Below are 17,005 nucleotides of genomic sequence, written 5' to 3'. Positions count from 1 at the left end.
TGAATAAGTAATGCTTTTGGTACAGATGTAGGACCTACATATGGAGGTACAAGCAACAGAGCTCTCAGGTTCTGTCAACAAGCACTTCTACTGCCGGTGACTCTTCACTGGCACTTTAAACATAATATCTTTTTGAGTCTCTGCCCATTCCATTATCTAAGAAAACGGCTATATGTTGACAGTAGTTTCCTGGTGAACTCTGGGTTCAAAGTACCTCTCGTTCGGCTACAGTAGATTCTTCTTCTGAATTTTAAAGATAGGAGTTGGCATCTGTTATGTTAAATAGTTTTCTTTCCCCTTGCCAAGTGCCATTGATTGGTATTGGCTGCCAGAAGCACTGTGCTGGGAGAGATTCTAAGGCCAAGTTTGTACTCAGTGGGAATGTCATGATCAATTAGTGATGTCTGCCGCAGGTACAGCAGGGGGTGAATGGAGTAGAAACAACATCCATACAGTTGATTTGTTGAACTTTGATCTCCAAGCTTATTCTGTTTGGTTGAGACAGAGAAGGTATATGAAGTTGCGGTATGCACCATCCTAGTGTCTTCTTTTACTTTACTCCAAATTTTTTTTTTTTTTTAGTGAATTTCCCCAAATGTTTAAGTGGAAATGTAAAGACTCAACAGAATTCTAAGACCTCCAGAATAATGTGTGTGCCCCATCTGCAGCATCTTTGGGAGGCAGGAGGGATGAGATAGGGAGTTTGTTTTATTAGGTATTGCCAGCTGCTCTGACTTCCTTGTGATTGTCCTAAGCTAGCTCGTTGTGGCTGATAAGAAAAACTCTTCTCTTTTACAGGTGTAAAAACTAATTTGATTTCAAAATAGCTGTTGTTAGTAAAGCAAGCTGAGAGAAAAGAGAATGCTCTTGTGGCAGAAGGCATTTAAATCTATTGCATATGGAGATTTTTTTCAGACACTACCAACACGTTTTTGTGTCTGGAATGGAAATGGCAAAGCAATGTCAGCTTAACCAGGTGATGGTTTGAAACACAAGACATGAAGGAACTTGGTTAGGGACCAACGTGGCTGGCCCCCAACTTTTATGTATATGTATACATGTTTTGGTTATCACTTTAAACGTTGTGAAAACAACAGAGCTGTTTTATAACTGATAAAAAAAAAAAAAAATGAGCAGAACAAAACAATCAGCTATCTTTTCACTCTGGCACCACTGAGTTGTCCCCATTTCCCTCCATTTACAATCTTTGGCTACGTTGTTTTAAAATGGAGTGGACATGTGGCTAATTTGATTTGTTGTTATTTGATTTGTTTGAGTATTTCATATTTGCATCATTTCCACCCCCAACTCCTCCCCCAAGAACCCTCTCAAATTCATGTCCTTTTCTTCTATAATTACTTTTGTCATATAGCACACACACACACACACACACACACACACACACACACACACACACACACACAGTGCAATTAGTGTTGCCCTTATTTAGGGTTAACCACTTAGGATTAAGGTCTCAATTCCGAAAAATAAAGAAGAAGAAGAAAAGCAAAAACCACTGCACCTACTTCCCCAGCAGCCATTCAGTGCCTCTAGCTCTCTTTTTATTGGTGACACCTGTGAAACTCCTCTGCTACTGTTGGCACGTTGACGGGTGTTGTCTATTCACATCTTGTGTAGGCAGCCATATTGTTTTTTAGTTCATGGGTTCATCTATGCAATATCCAGAAGATACGATTCTGGGACAGTCATCCTGGTCTTCAGGCTCTTACAGTCTTTGTGCCACTTCTGTGATGATCCCTAATTTTAGCTGTAGCTGTTCTGTCATAGGTGTCCTATTTGGGGCTGGGCCCTCCATCTGCATTTTGTGATGTCATTTATTTTTAACTGAGTATTTTCCCTTCATTTCAATAACCAATCACTCAGAGTACATTTTAGTGAATTTGTGACTAAAACAAAGATACATTCACCAATTAATTTCTTTTTTTTTTTCTATTTTGAATTTCTCATTTAAGAGAAGATCTTCATTTTTCTAAAGGAAGCATTGACAGTCTACATGCACCAAGTCATTTTGGTATCTATTTCTTCTGTATTTGATATGCAAACATTAAAGAGTAGCCAGTAGTTTTACATGAAAAAAAAAAAAAAACAGCTATAGAAAATTGGGAAGTGGGCCAGTGAGATGGTTCACTGGCTAATGCACTTATTGCTAAGCTTGACAACCAGAATTTGATTGCTCAGATTTCCATTTTGCAGGGAGAAAACCAAATGTTGTGGGTTTTTCTCTGACTTTCATATTCTAAAGCACTCATACACATATACGTGCATGCAATGTATACATGCCCTCAAATGCACACACCTACATGTTACCACACACATGCACTAAAAATAAATAAATGTAATTTTTAAAAAGGAAAGTGCAAACTGACTTTGATAGGTTATTTAATCCACTCCTATTTAGGAAAATCCATGAAAGGCAGACCCAGCGAACATTGGCCACCCTGACTGTCATGAATATTCTCCTTTTTCTTCTATTTTCAGCCTCATTCATCTTCGCTCCATGTCTGTAATGTTCACTCTTTCTTCTCTGTTTACTTGTTTGGAAATGATAGCATCCCATTGGCTATTTCAGCCAAGGATAACAAAGTAATTTTCAACCTCACATCAGCTTTGGGATTTGGTGGTAGATAACTGCATTTCCAAGTTCCCTGCCCCAGATCAGTGGGAGAGTACCTAAGGGACAATAAATAATAACTTCTACTTTGAAGTTGGGTATTAGGTACTTTTTGTAGGAAAGTCTTGAATCGTTTCTGCAAAGTCAGTTTCATCCCCAATGATTAGTCATGATATGCAAAATAATTCATGATGACAGGTAGGGGATTCCTTTTCAGTGTGGACAGATGCTAGCCAGAGAGACCCAGGGCAATGCATGGGAGGCCTTACTGTGCCAAGTGTTAACACTTTAGTGCTTGGGCTTTGTGGTGCTTCAGTGACTCTTGGAAGTGTGCAAGGGATGGAGGACACCAGAGGAGCCAGGATCAGCCAATGACTTCAGCACCTGTTGTAGCAATAGCTACTGTTCCACTGTTTTGGCCGTATCTCCACTTTAGTGACATGCCCTCCACATAATGAAGCTCTAGGATATACAAGAAAGATAAGATATACTTGTCTTTGCCTTACCTTCTTAACTTGGTTAACTTCTATGCTAACTTAACCCCTTATTATCTTTCTTTCAAACTTAAATTGTCACACCATCCAAGCAAAATCTTGCTAAGTTCACTCTGAAGAAAACTGCAGAGTTAGCAGGACATTCTGAGACAGGTTATAAACTGTGCACATGCAGACACACACAAAAAAGGTAAAAAAAAAAAGTCCCACACAATTTCGGTGGACACTGGGGCTCAAGAAACAGGACAGAGGTGTCACCATTTTTTAGATTCATTCAATTACACAAGCAAAGTCCGAAGAGAGCTCCTCAAAGAAAATCACTTCATGGAACACAACGAGAAACAAAACAAAACTAAACAAAACAAAACTAAACCAAACTTGTCTTTGACTTTTTTTTTCTTTAAATAAAAGGGTTGTTTAAAACAATGACTTGTAGAGTGTGTGCCACTTCTCCCAGATCGACTGTGCAGAAGTGCAGAAGTGTGAGTGATGTAGAGGTACTTGTTTATTATAGAGCACATTTCAATGCAGTAATCATAAATATTGCTAAGGTTGTGCTCTGTTGAAATATGACCTACATACTCTTGATTGTTTGTGTTACGTGATTTGTCTGACACCCATTACATTCTGGGTAATAGCAGCCATTTGTTGCTCTGCACAGCGGGCTCTTTTGACAAAAGAAAATAGGCAGCAATAAAAAAGCTATAGTCTGAATTACATTCTGCACGGAGCTGCACTGCTGAGAGTTTGTGCAAGTGTCTTAACAATGCTCTGAACTGCCTCTTGTCAGCCTTCAGCCTGTAATGGCCATCTGTCCTCACATAAATCTGTCAAAACCTGCTAAGTTCAAGAGAGAGCATGGAATATACCTTGTACTGTCAACACCAAAATGTACACATTCCCCAGAAAAATCAACACACAGGAAAGGAGCCAGAGGTTATGGGAGGCATTAGCGCTGTTGATTTAGGCTTGTGGCATGAAATTGAGAGTCCAGCCATTAGTGGAAAGATGAGCAAAGGAATTGAGCATTAAGGAATTGAGTGTTGACCTCCCCTGAGCCACAGGGGAAGAGCAAGTCAGGTTAGAGAAATATAGCTGATCCAAGGGCCACAAGGGGTAACCTGTCCCATCAGCAATGCTTAAAAGTTTGCCACAACACTAAAAGAAAAAAAGTTCCTTGTGCTTGATTTTGTTTTCCCTTATTTTGCCTTAGGTCTCCACTATATCTAGAAATAGATTTTCAATTAAGCATTGGGTGATACAAAGTCTGTCATCCATGAAATTTCTCAGTCTTGTGTAGAGATATTCTCTGATTATGGGGGTTTGGTTAAAAAAAAAACAACTAAAGAAAATAGTGAATTACTTCCAATCTTTCTCCTACCCTCCTAGTGAACTGTTTCCCATCTGATGCCAAGTAGGATTTGAGGCAGCAGTTGATGGGAGCAGAAATTCACAGCCCTGAGGCTTTCACTCACAGCTCACATTTGGTTTCCCCCAAAGCATTTCCATCCATTTAAAGCATACCCACAACAAAAAAGTAATGATGTCAAAATTGGAAGAATTGCCTCTTTATTAAAAGGAACTGTGATGTCCCCGAGGGTGGAGTGTTTAAAGTACTAGGCAGCCATGTAGCATCTGGCACACAGTAGGTGTGCTGTGGGTGTCTATTCAATGCAAAGAGGTTCTGCTATTGGAAGGCCATGAAAAGCTCTGTCTTTAACTTAAATGAAGTACGATCATCGAGGAATCAGTACAGCCAAGAACAACTAGAAAACCATTTATTTTAACAATAATGAGCTTAGATACCAGGACAAGGGTTTCAAATTTTCAAGAGTAAAATATTTCTATATTTAAAATCCCTAGATAGTCAAGGTATTTTTAGAGCTAGTCTCTCTTTTATAGTGGCCTAATTTGGCATTTCTGAAGTTCAGGGTTTCTTTTTATACATCTGGACTGTCAGTCAAAACACAGATATCTGGAGTAAAGGCCGTGTGCTACACAGATGTTCAAAGACCTCACTTCTCTCAGCATGTGGCCTGGGAACCATCTCATTAGAAATGTGTAATCAGCTTCCTAAGTGACTCTTAGGCCACTGACATGTAAGATCAACTACTCAGAGAGAAAGTGCAAAATAAATAAATAAATAAATAAATAAATAAATAAATAAATAAAATTAGCAAACTAAATTGTAGACAGTTAAGTCCAGGCAGCTTCCTTCAATGCACTCATGATCCCCGTGGCCAAAAGTGATGAGAGTCTTGTTAGCAACAACAACAGCAGCAGCAGCAAAAGACAGAGATTCAGGGAAGGTGCAACACACACACAGCATGAGCCACCCCAGCTTGAGTCATTAGAAAAGTAAAATTTACTTTAAACGGGATGAGCATAAGGAGATTTACACAGGTAGATTCTGCCTGTTGAATGGCATTCTCTCTAGGACAAGGGTCACTTTTTCTTTCTCTCTATTTGGCTGCACTTGTTAGCACTCGCTCAGCTTACTCATCATTAATTTGTGTGTGTGTGTGTGTGTGTGTGTGATAGATATGTGTTGGAGTTGGCATGTGCATGTGTGGTAAACACTGACGCAGGTGCATGCGGAAGCCAGGGGTCAGAATCATACAGCTTCGGTTAGTCACTCTTCACCATTATTTATTGTGTTTGAGGCAAAATCTCTCACTGACCCTGAAGCTCATGGGTTAGGCTTAGGCTCTCCAACCAATGAGCTTCAAGGCTTCACTGGATTCTGCCTCCCATCACTTAGAGTGACTGGTACCTTCTGCCACACCAGGCTTTTCACATGGGTGCTGGTGATTTCAACACAGGTCCTCGTGTTTGTGTACTAGGCGCCTCACTGCCTGAGTCCTCTTCCCAGTCCCTCATCATCAGTTTATGAGTATCTTTGACCTTGATGGGGACCACTCAAGAACCTGACATCTCATTTTTTTTTTTTTTTTTTTGAGCATGAGTACCTTAAAATGTATTATGTTGGTCACCGAGGATAACCTGTAGTAGAAACCTCTACATAAGAACAGAACCATTCAAAGCATAAACAAAACAAGAAAAAATGGCATGGGAGCCTCTCAGTATGAGAACAAGTCATCTTGTGCTCATCTGTAACAGAGAGAACAAAAGGAACACATGCCTTGATGGCACAGAAGTTTCATGCAGGAAAATGTTACCTGCTTTGTTGCTGCAGCAAAGAGTGGGCACATGGACAAAGTCCACTCATGTACAACTCAGGTCTGCCCAAAGGAAGTGTGCCCATGCCTGCGTTTGTCTCTCTGTAGTTCCTCCCTCATATTCTTCACTGAGATAATTAGCTCAGCATACTGAAAATTGCCAAAGATTGGTACAAAATCTTTTTTTAAAGAGAAAATATTAATTTCTTCCACATCTTTATCATTGAGTAGGAGAGCAAGACTGCACCATCCTGTTTATATCAAAATTGCAAAGTACCTCTCTGTGACCTACTTGATTCTTGACATATTTACATTTTTTCCCCCAGCAAGGTAGGAATTTTCCTCCTTGAAATACACAGTGCCTTGAGTCTCACCCCAGGCTTGTTAACTGATATGAAGCCTTCCCCCCCCCCCCCCCCGCCCCTCTGAATGGCATTCACCCATCCTTCTACGTAGAAAGTCTATTGTAAGCTAAAATGTTCCCGTGTAAGCATAAAGCTATTTGAACTGCATGAAGTCTGCCCTCCTCCAGAGTTCCCTGGGGGAGGGGGTGTAGCTTCACAGTGCTTCTTCCTGGGCAGGATAGGACACGAGGGGAGGGGGGTGTGTGCAGCTTCACAGTGATTCTTCCTGGGCAGGATGGGACACGGGGGGGGGGGGCGGGGGGGGGGAGGGTGAGCTTCACAGTGATTCTTCCTGGGCAGGATGGGGCACGCTGGGGGGCGGGGCAGTGCAGCTTCACAGTGCTTCTTCCTGGGCAGCATGGAATCAACAGACTTTACACATCCGTGAGACTTAGCAGTAACTACTAGACCTCAGACTCCGGTACCCTGGCTTTTGAAGTCTTTGTAGGAAGGCAGATGAAGCACTGACCCATAGGCACCCATCTTCCTACATTTGTTCTTCATGGAATTAGCTGCTGAAGCTTGGATTTGTTTCAGTCCTTCTGTCCTGTCACCCTCAGTGACAATGGGCTCTAAATAAAAATGGTCGCCTGGCATGGCGATAGTTAGAGTCACTTTGCAGTTGGCTTTCTGTTGCAGAATCGTATTTTAGACAGAATGTATTAGTTATGCTTACAAGAATGTATTTTACCTACATTAGCCATGGTTTACTAAGTTAATGAACTGTGGAGACGGGGGCTCACTGCTGTCACGCCGTGGAGGGGACCTGGCACCTTGTGTTCAGCAGGGCCATCCTATTTCGCTGAAGCTATTTCAGACATGCCCATGAACCTAATTCCCACCCTGGACAAAATTTGCTATCGTGCCACTTTTTTTTTTTTTTTAAATATTGCCCTGTGGGCAGACTCTTGATTGTTTTAAGAGCCTTGGGCCACTTTTTATTCCCTGCAGCATTCCTTGCAGGGGAAAAAAAAAAAACGCCACCAAGGCTGTCCCATGATTCTCAGATCCCAACACATTGATTCCTTTTAAGTGACTCTAGCAACACCCTTGAAGATGCCAGTGTTGGTGACACCTGCTTCTGAAGCAACTGGCAGTGACACATTCCTGTTTTCTAGGCAGCAGGATCTGGAAGCATAGATGTTTGAAATACAAAATATCACAGCCTTCCCTGCTGCCTGGCACTGCCCATCAGTCTTTGTTGGGTGACAGTGACCTAGAAGAGTGTTTTTTTCAGACCTTGCCGTGAATTTAGTTCCCTTTTTCCTCATTCTGTTTCAACCTTGGTTTGAAGTCTAAGAAAAGTTGGGAACAGTGTTTACCCTTGAAGACCATTATCTCTGTCTTTCTCTCTTTATTCCCCCACATTTCTTTTGTGTTTCTCTTTTGTCCTAGGCCTAACTCCACCCACGACTCCTCCTCATAAGGCCAATCAAGATAATCCTTTCAAGGCTTCTCCAAAGCTGAAGCCCTCTTGCAAGACCGTGGGGGTGCCACCGCCAACAAAGAGGGCCCGGTACAGCGATTGTTCCGGTACCGAAGGCAGCCACTCCACCAAGAAAGGGCCAGAGCAATCCGAGTTGTACGCCCAACTCAGCAAGTCCACCGTGCTCAGCCGGGGACACGACGAAAGGAAGACCAAACGGCCCAGTCTGCGGCTGTTCGGTGACCATGACTATTGTCAGTCTGTCAATTCCAAAACGGATATACTCATTAACATATCACAGGAGCTCCAAGACTCTAGACAACTAGACTACAAAGATGCCTCCTGTGACTGGCAGGGGCACTTTTGTTCTTCCGTAGATTCAGGCCAGTGCTACCTGAGAGAGACCTTGGAGGCCAGCAAGCAGGTCTCTCCTTGCAGCACCAGAAAACAGCTCCAAGACCAGGAAATCCGAGCTGAGCTCAACAAGCACTTCGGCCATCCCAGTCAAGCTGTTTTTGATGTCGAAGCAGACAAGACCAGTGAACTAAAGGATGGCGACTTCAGTAATGAACAATTCTCCAAACTACCTGTGTTTATAAATTCAGGACTAGCCATGGATGGCCTATTCGATGACAGTGAAGATGAAAGTGATAAACTGAGCTACCCTTGGGATGGCACACAGTCCTATTCATTGTTCGATGTGTCGCCTTCCTGCTCTTCTTTTAACTCTCCTTGTCGGGATTCAGTGTCACCACCCAAATCCTTATTTTCTCAAAGACCCCAAAGGATGCACTCTCGTTCAAGATCCTTTTCCCGACACAGGTCGTGTTCCCGATCACCATATTCCAGGTCAAGATCAAGGTCCCCAGGCAGTAGATCCTCTTCAAGGTACGGCATGTCAAAACCCACCCAGTGCTAAAGTGTTTCCCCGGAAGTCATAGAAAATATCCAACCTCAAGGTTGCCCTTCCGGAGCCAATCAGCTAATGAACCAAGTTTTGTACATCACTCTTCCCCGCCCCCTTTCTTCTTGTTTTCTTACACGCCCAGCTCTGAGCACTCTGCCTTGGCCAATCAGGACAGAGAAAGCCATTTGTAAGGACCTTGCTTGTGTAACTTTTTCCATTACCCGAAATGCAGCCCTGTGCCGGGAGAGTTGAGATCCATGTAAGATAAGCCTGACAGCGTACCCTTCCCTTGAGCCACAGCAACATCAGTCAGACACGCGGAGAAGGAATCTATCACGCCTTGGTCTCCAGGCTGACTAGCTGATGGCAAGCTGTCACTGGATGATCTTGCTAGGAAAGAAAAGGCAACCCAGAGGTGTTCAGCGGTCCCAGTAAACTTGTGCTAAGAGGCAGTTGAAAACGTCCTTTTGGTTTTCTCCTCTCTCCCAGATCCTGCTTCTACTATGACTCAAGCCACTACAGGCACCGCACACACCGAAATTCTCCCTTGTATGTGAGATCACGTTCAAGGTCACCCTACAGCCGTCGGCCCAGGTAATGAGGCCTGTTCTTCTTCCTTCAGCTCCCCCAACCCCTCCTTTAGGCGGCAAGACTAATCACGCCAAACTCTTCTCCACCCCTCCCTAAATGTTTCAAATGTTTCTTTTTTTTTTTTTTTTCCACGCACCTGGACGTGGTCGACTTAATAATGAGGCTATGTTTCTCAGGTATGACAGCTACGAAGCATATCAGCATGAAAGGCTGAAGAGGGACGAGCACCGTAAAGAGTATGAGAAGCGGGAATCTGAGAGGGCCAAGCAGAGGGAGAGGCAGAAGCAGAAAGCAATTGTAAGCCTCCCCCCCCCCTCGAGCCAATTTGTTTTCTTTTCTTTTCCTCTGTGACTCCCCCCCCCCCCCCCGCAGATTAAACAACAATCAAAAGTTAGTGCTTTGTTAACATGGAGACTACTCAACTTTTTGGCTTTAAAGTACCAGAGTCTTAAGACCCTCTTATCTGGGAAAACAAAACAGTGTCAAGTATATTTCTCATATTCAGTTTTCTTAAGATTTGTTTCGAAAAATGGAGGAAGGGGTGGTTTCTTTGGTTTGATAGGAATTGGAGAACATGTGTTTTACAGTCATCTTTGCCTTGCCTCTTTCTCTGAGTGGAGCGTAAGGAGAGTCCACATTCCATTTAAAGTCACAGGGGGAGTGTGCCTAAGGAAGTCAGCATTCCTTCCTCTGATGGGCCAGCATCTGACGGTGCTGGCAATTGATGCCTTCAACTTTCATATGGGCAAAGCCGATGCGTAAAGATGCATAGGTTATGCTGAACCTTGCTTGCTCTCTGAAATCCAATTCTGTCCTTAACTAGCTGCTAACACATACTCTAGACCCAGCTCTCTCCTGCTATTACTAACCATCATAGACCTTGGATGGCAAGGAAAAAAAAAAGTGGCACTCAGGTGGTCAAAATCCAGTACACACCCATGACAGACATTCTTAATCAATCACGGAGCTCTGTCCCTCTGAGGTCCCACAGAGCCTTGGGGTCTTTCCCAACATAGTGCTCCTGGACACTGTGGCTAATCAATGAGCTATGGCACTGTTTTGGTTCATTGCACCTGCTGCCTGTCTGTGCTAGCCGCTCCAAGTCACTGCAGTACCAGGCAGCACTTGACATAGCTTGCATATAAGCTAACTAAGCATTAAAGAAATAGACTCTAACTATTAAAGCTGGTTTCCTGTGGTACCTCCAAGAAAACACAGGAAATAATAGCAAAAGTTGATAAAGCACACACACACACACACACACACACACACACACACACACACCAAAAATAAAAACAAACAACCCCCCCCCGAAAAACTCACTGCATAAAACACCACACTGATGGGGTGAAATCATCTTAATTGACAGTCACTGGCTAGAGTAGAAAGGTTAAATGAGAAATCTGTTGATCACAGACATTTAAAGAAACAGAAATGACACATAATTGAATAGTTATATTGAAGTTCTGGGTATTCGCTGCCATTTAACTCTGGGTCTGCTACGGATCGAGTCAAAGGCATTCTGAAAATTATAACACTTTACCCCATTTTTCCCCTCAACTTTCAAATAAGCTGTGATGTTAAGATTTGCCAGGATGTCATTAGTTCATACTTAGGAAGACTAATGAAAATGAACATTTCAACTTTTCTAATATTGCTGTATTTAATTAGTGGCCTACTCAATAAACATCATAACTAACATTATTAGTGTTGTGTAGTTTACAAAGCCTTTTCACAGCACACAAAGCAGTTACTCATTACAAAGGAGAATCACATTGAGAGAACATGCATTGACGTAGTGTTTGCTGACTCATTGCATCTACTATTTGTAAATTCATATCTTATAAAGTTCTTAATTTTTTCTTAAATTTGGGGTATTATTTGCTCACTTGGGCAAAATACATTGCAGTTCTAATCAAAGCAAGATGAACATTTTAATAAAAAATATGTAGATAAATGACATGTATTTAATTTATGCCTACCAGATAATTTAGGTCTAGATACTTAATTAGAATAAAGATGGGGAGGGTGACAAGCTTTTTGCTGGTTTAACTTGGCTCTAAAAATATCTAGTAATTTGCCATTACTCTTAAGCTCTTCCTCTCTTCCATTCGTCTCTCAAATGTTGACAAAATTCTCTGACAAAGACAGTCTCTATCAGTACTCTTTGGATGAGGAATTGGAGTAATCCAAATGTCAACTTGGATATACGAAAACAGTATGCATTAACTAGACACCAGTGAGATGTTTGGCATTTGTATTTATTTAGATTTAGAAAAACATTTGAAAAAGCAAAACAAAACAGGTAACAGAAACTGTTCACCAAGACAGTGATATATGGGTAGCAAGTACTTCATACATGTTTGAGACTTTCTGTTTAATAAATTCACACTTTGAAAGTTATATGCTATTTCTGTTCGGCACACATGAAGTCTTAGAATACCATGACAAGTAATGGCCAGGTGATTAAGATAGAAATTTAGGTAAGACCTGGTACCTGATTCCAAAGAGATTTGAAATAGGCTTGCAACTAAAGATGTACAAGCTGGAAATAAATGTGATTAGTGTCATGATAGTAGGTTCGTCTAAGATACATGGCTAAAAGTGGTCACCCAGACTTGTGGATGAGTGAGAACAAACATGGGCATATTAAAAGTGATCAACAATTTAAAATTAAGGAGGATAAAGTTTTTTTAAAACAACTAATAGGTCCAATATGGCAAGATGAACTATATGAATAGATTTTTAAGACTTAGTACAAAGAATAGTGGGAATTTTCTAAATGTTTGTTTTTGTATCTATCATGAGTCACATGATATTTTGTGATAAATAGTGTGTATCATTAGCATTATTTTGTTTTTTTCTATATTAATGCAGCTCTTAGAAAATCTTACATAACTTATATTGTGCTATGCTTTTATTGAACATTGCTATTCAAGGTTGAAGCTCTGCCTAGGAAGCATCTCTGGAAAGCAGCTCAATATACTGGGAACCTTTAGTGATTTTAGTATAACACTGGGGTAGGATGGATTGGACATCTGCCAGGAGGTCTCAGCAGCAGGCAGAGTTTGGACTCTTGTAACTCATGCTAAAGATTTTGAACTCTGTTTTGAAACACAATGGCACTATATAATGGTTTAACCCACTGGAAGATTTTTGTAATTGATTCCCTTCTTCACATCATAAAGGTTTTCTTTTAGGTGGCATCATGCATTTGAAAGAAAAAAAAACCAACTACTTTTATGGACTTGAGCACAGCATGCCGACAATGACTTTTACGCATTGGCTTTAAATTCCATTCAGTAGGCAGCTATGAAAGCCAAGATAGGTTAGCTAGATAGGCGACTCCCATCCAGAATTTGAGGTGCTCTTAAAGTGATGGAATGCATGGCCACTTCAATTTGTCATGTCTTGGATGCAACGCTGCATTAACTACTACACAGAGCAATCATGTGTCTAGGGAACCAGCAACTCAGAGGTTCCAAAAGAAAATGTAAAAAGCCTTAAAATGTGGTCTTGCATTTATGTTTAATTTTCAGGGAAAGTGGTCTAGGAGGTCTATAAATTTGTCAAGATTCTACAAGTCTTAGTAGAACCCAATTTGAGCAAACCCTCATGAAGCTAAGAGAACACTAACAATTAGAAATGACAAATACAGAAGTCTCCACCATGACTGGACCTTGCTGTGACATCAGGGTGTGCTTTCATGTAACTTCCATCCAAATCCGATCTCAAAAATCCAAGTGACTCTCTGCCTTTCTCTGTCCCTAAGTTTAAAATAATTGAGATAACACTGGTGCTATGAACATTGGAGTTTAGGACTTAGTGTCTGAGCTGTCACTGTTTTAAGTTTTGGTTAAAATTCAACTCCAACTCCATTTGCAATCTGTACAGATTCTGCCAGAAACATGATAATAGGGTGTTAATTTAAAGAACAAATCTAAGTATTATGATATGGCTCAGAGCTTAGAACCAAACCCAGATGCTGAGAAATGGCTAGGCTCTCACAAATCTCTCCTCTATTGGTATCTATACAGGTGAGGAACCACAAACAATACATTAGTGATGCTGATTACAAATGTCTCTCTCTCCAAATGTAGAAATGTCAGTTCTTCTTCTTAGAGAAAAGGGTTCAGTTTCCTATATAAGCATTTTTTAAAAATTGCCTTGGAGTATTTAGCTGTTTCAGGGAATTTTCATTACAGGGAAATATATGTTTTATTTGGAAATTTTCAGTTTTGTAAGAGAAAGAAATGCTAGAGGACTATTTACATCTCATATGAGTACACACAGCGATGGAGTGTGGGGAAAGACCACAGAAACACAAGGAAAGCAATGCCTTTATTATAGTCAAGGTTTGGCAAGTGCAAGTATATGCCCAGTGTCATCAAAATATTTACAATGAATGGTGTGACCTTTATATTCTCATGATATTCAAGTAAAAAAATTTAAAGGCATTATTATTGGTCTCTAGAGATGGGTACATCTCACCTGTGCCTTGATTGCCAGCTCCTGGACTGACACAGGGTAGCCTGTGTTTCAAACCTGGGAGATTCTTTTTAGTATTTTCCCAGAGTTAATTCTGGAAATCTGAACACTGTCCCCAAAAGACCCTTTACTAGGAAACATAGTAAATGTCTTCTCCACTATATAAGGGTATTCAATATTAAGAGAAAGGACAACAAATTTTTTTTCAATCATTTTTTAGGTGATCTTTCTTTCTTTCTGTATATTTAGCTGGCTGTCAACTGTTGCCTTATTTTTTTTAGAAATAAAATTATTTTACTAGACTGTTCAGTTATGCATAATATTCACCAGACCCATGTGATGTGTGGGGGTGCTGAGTCTGAAGCACTGGGACATTGCATGCTGACCTACCCCTGAGCTATTTCTCCAGAAGTACCTTGAGAGAATTTGTGCTGAAGTTACTTTGCAACTGCTTTGGAATTGAAAACAACATTCTTATGTTCTGGTGGTTAAAATGGAATACCCTTTGCAGAGAAAGAAGTGTTAGCAATTTTTATGCTGCCCTGAATTAAAAATGCAGAATACAAGCAAGTACTGGGAACCAAATTGAAATTATACTAAACACATAGGTATCTAGGAACACAGGACAATTTACTGAGCTGATCCATTCAAAAAGATCTAACACTTCACTTGGCCTATATAGTTCTCAGAAAACATCGAATCACACTGCTTCCTATCTCTCCTTAGTCAAACCCCACTTACTGAAAGTCACATTATTTCTTTTCTTTTTCTGTTACATTTTTCTTTATTTTTTCTTTTCATTGCTTTTTCTTTTTTTACGTACCTTTTTATATTATTACACATATATACAATAAACTATATACAGCAAGAAGAACCACAAAATAATCAGGAATTATATAAATGTTACATTCATAGTGTTTTGGCTATTTGTATTTGCCAACCTTGAAGAAAACATATTTTCTATTTTGGTGAGTCTAAAATTCTGCATGTAAGTCAATATCTATCATATCTCATCTCTATGAACTTAAAACATGCATCTAGACCTAAAAAATCTTAACCCCTAAACAACTAAGCTTAATTGTAAAACTAAGCTATCTGGATTTCAACCCAATCAGAGACTTGAGAAGGAATAAAATTAATTACTTGAGTAAACATGAAGTACAGGCTAGCATCTTCCAAAATGAAAACAATGACAGTTTGCTGCCTGAACAGTCACCCAAAACTCAACGTTACTTCATGAGAAGCTGCCATCGTTTGCTTTTCTCAGCTAACCAGCATGCTCTATGCTCTTCCTGATAAAGATTTTAGTAATAGAAAGTCAGTTAATTCCATCATACTTTTTTCATTATTTATCTCCTGTATTTTAGTGTAATGAGAATTTACTGCAGCGGTTAATGCAACATAAATCTCCAATTTTATTACCCACCCCATCAGCAAACTAGCCTTTGTGAAAATTGAAGCTAAAAGTTATTTGATAAATGTTCCATCCTCCTCAATAGTGAAAACTGGTCTGAAAATAATTTTTCAACCAGCTTTTTCCAAAGGTTCTGAGCTCCTTCCAGCACTAAAGAAGTTGGAAATGTTATTAAGCATTTTGATTTCTTCTCCTTTCATCTCCTGTTTAGAAATTAATGTCTTGAAAAATTGGATGCAAATGTTATTTTTTTTTAACATATGAACTGTATTCATCCTTCGAATTCAACTTCAATGTGTTAAAAGGCTGATTCTTTTTTAAAAATTTTTATTATTAATTTATTCTTGTTACATCTCAATGGTTATCCCATCCCTTGTGTCCTCCCATTCTTCCCTCCCTCCCCTTTTCCCCTTATTCCCCTCCCCTATGACTGTGACTGAGGGGGATTACCTCCCCCTGTATATGCTCATAGGGTATCAAGTCTCTTCTTGGTAACCTGCTGTCTAAAAGGCTGATTCTTTGCTGGAAATCTTGGCCCATGGTGGACAGATTTTTTTGTCTTTGCCGTTTAGACCTTAAGGTGTCTTTCTTCTGCTTTCATGTTTAGCTTGTGGAAAACAAGGGACTTGAACATTGTTTAGACCCTTTCAACTCATCTTCAATCTTCTGGTCTTTGTAAGGAAGCAGGGCATTGGCCCGTCCTTGCATTTCATAAAAAGAGCTGCTAGATTAAAATGTAATTTGAGTGATGGAGGAACAACTCTTTCGAGCTGTGTCGTCTTTCACTGCAGACTCTCTCTCAGTCCTAGAAAAGGTCCTCTGAGTTATGTCTTTTTGTGAAGATCGTTGTTGCATACAGCTTTGTATAAAGCTGCAATTCAGAAAGTGTCCCAATATGTCTGCACATATGGTCGATTTTAGCTGTAACCTCACATTTCCTTGAATACATGGGCTGTGCGTATTCCCATAATGGTAGCTGAGCAATTTCTGTGCTATGGCTCAATTTCTTCCTTTCTCTTCTGCAGTTCCATCTCCTTTCTTTACACAGTAGTAACTTTCCTAAAAGGCTCATTAAAAAAAATCCATAACACCATGCAAGCAGGCGCCAGGAAGTTTAAGTTTAGATAACAGCCCCATCACATTTGGCTGTTGGGCTAAAACTGGGTGCGTAAATAGAATGGAATGTCGTGTTATGATTCCCTTGATAATGTGTGTGAAGCCTTGCTGAGGCCCCAGCCTCACCAGCCATGTCTCTCTACTGACTGTCCAGCTGTGTTGTGTGCCCTGGAAATACGGTGTCAGCCTTCAGCTGCGACATACAATCTACATGGAAGCGAATCATGTGTCTGCTTGCTTTACTTCATCGGGCCAGTTAGTAGGCATGAGAGCAGTGGTCAGAGGAACTGTATGTACCGAGTGCTTGAGTGGAGTCTGCCCTCTGATTTCCAGAGTTCCTTTTTAAGTGAGTCT

The 17,005-nt window shown here is 40.6% G+C and overlaps 1 protein-coding gene across 1 annotated transcript in view; it reads left to right on the top strand.

The window, feature by feature from the left end:
- Ppargc1a (PPARG coactivator 1 alpha) overlaps positions 1–17,005 on the top strand; it is a 92,195-nt gene that overhangs the window by 67,898 nt on the left and 7,292 nt on the right. The window contains exons 8-10 of the mRNA XM_051165220.1: positions 8,105–9,023; positions 9,532–9,636; positions 9,810–9,930. Of these exons, the coding sequence (XP_051021177.1) occupies positions 8,105–9,023; positions 9,532–9,636; positions 9,810–9,930 (1,145 nt within the window). The remainder of the gene's footprint in view (positions 1–8,104; positions 9,024–9,531; positions 9,637–9,809; positions 9,931–17,005) is intronic.

The sequence above is a fragment of the Acomys russatus genome, chromosome 22 (assembly GCF_903995435.1).
Source record: "Acomys russatus chromosome 22, mAcoRus1.1, whole genome shotgun sequence".
NCBI classification, from domain to species: Eukaryota; Metazoa; Chordata; class Mammalia; order Rodentia; family Muridae; genus Acomys; species Acomys russatus.
Note: the sequence above shows the minus strand (reverse complement) of the source record. Positions and strands in the feature narration are given on the sequence as shown.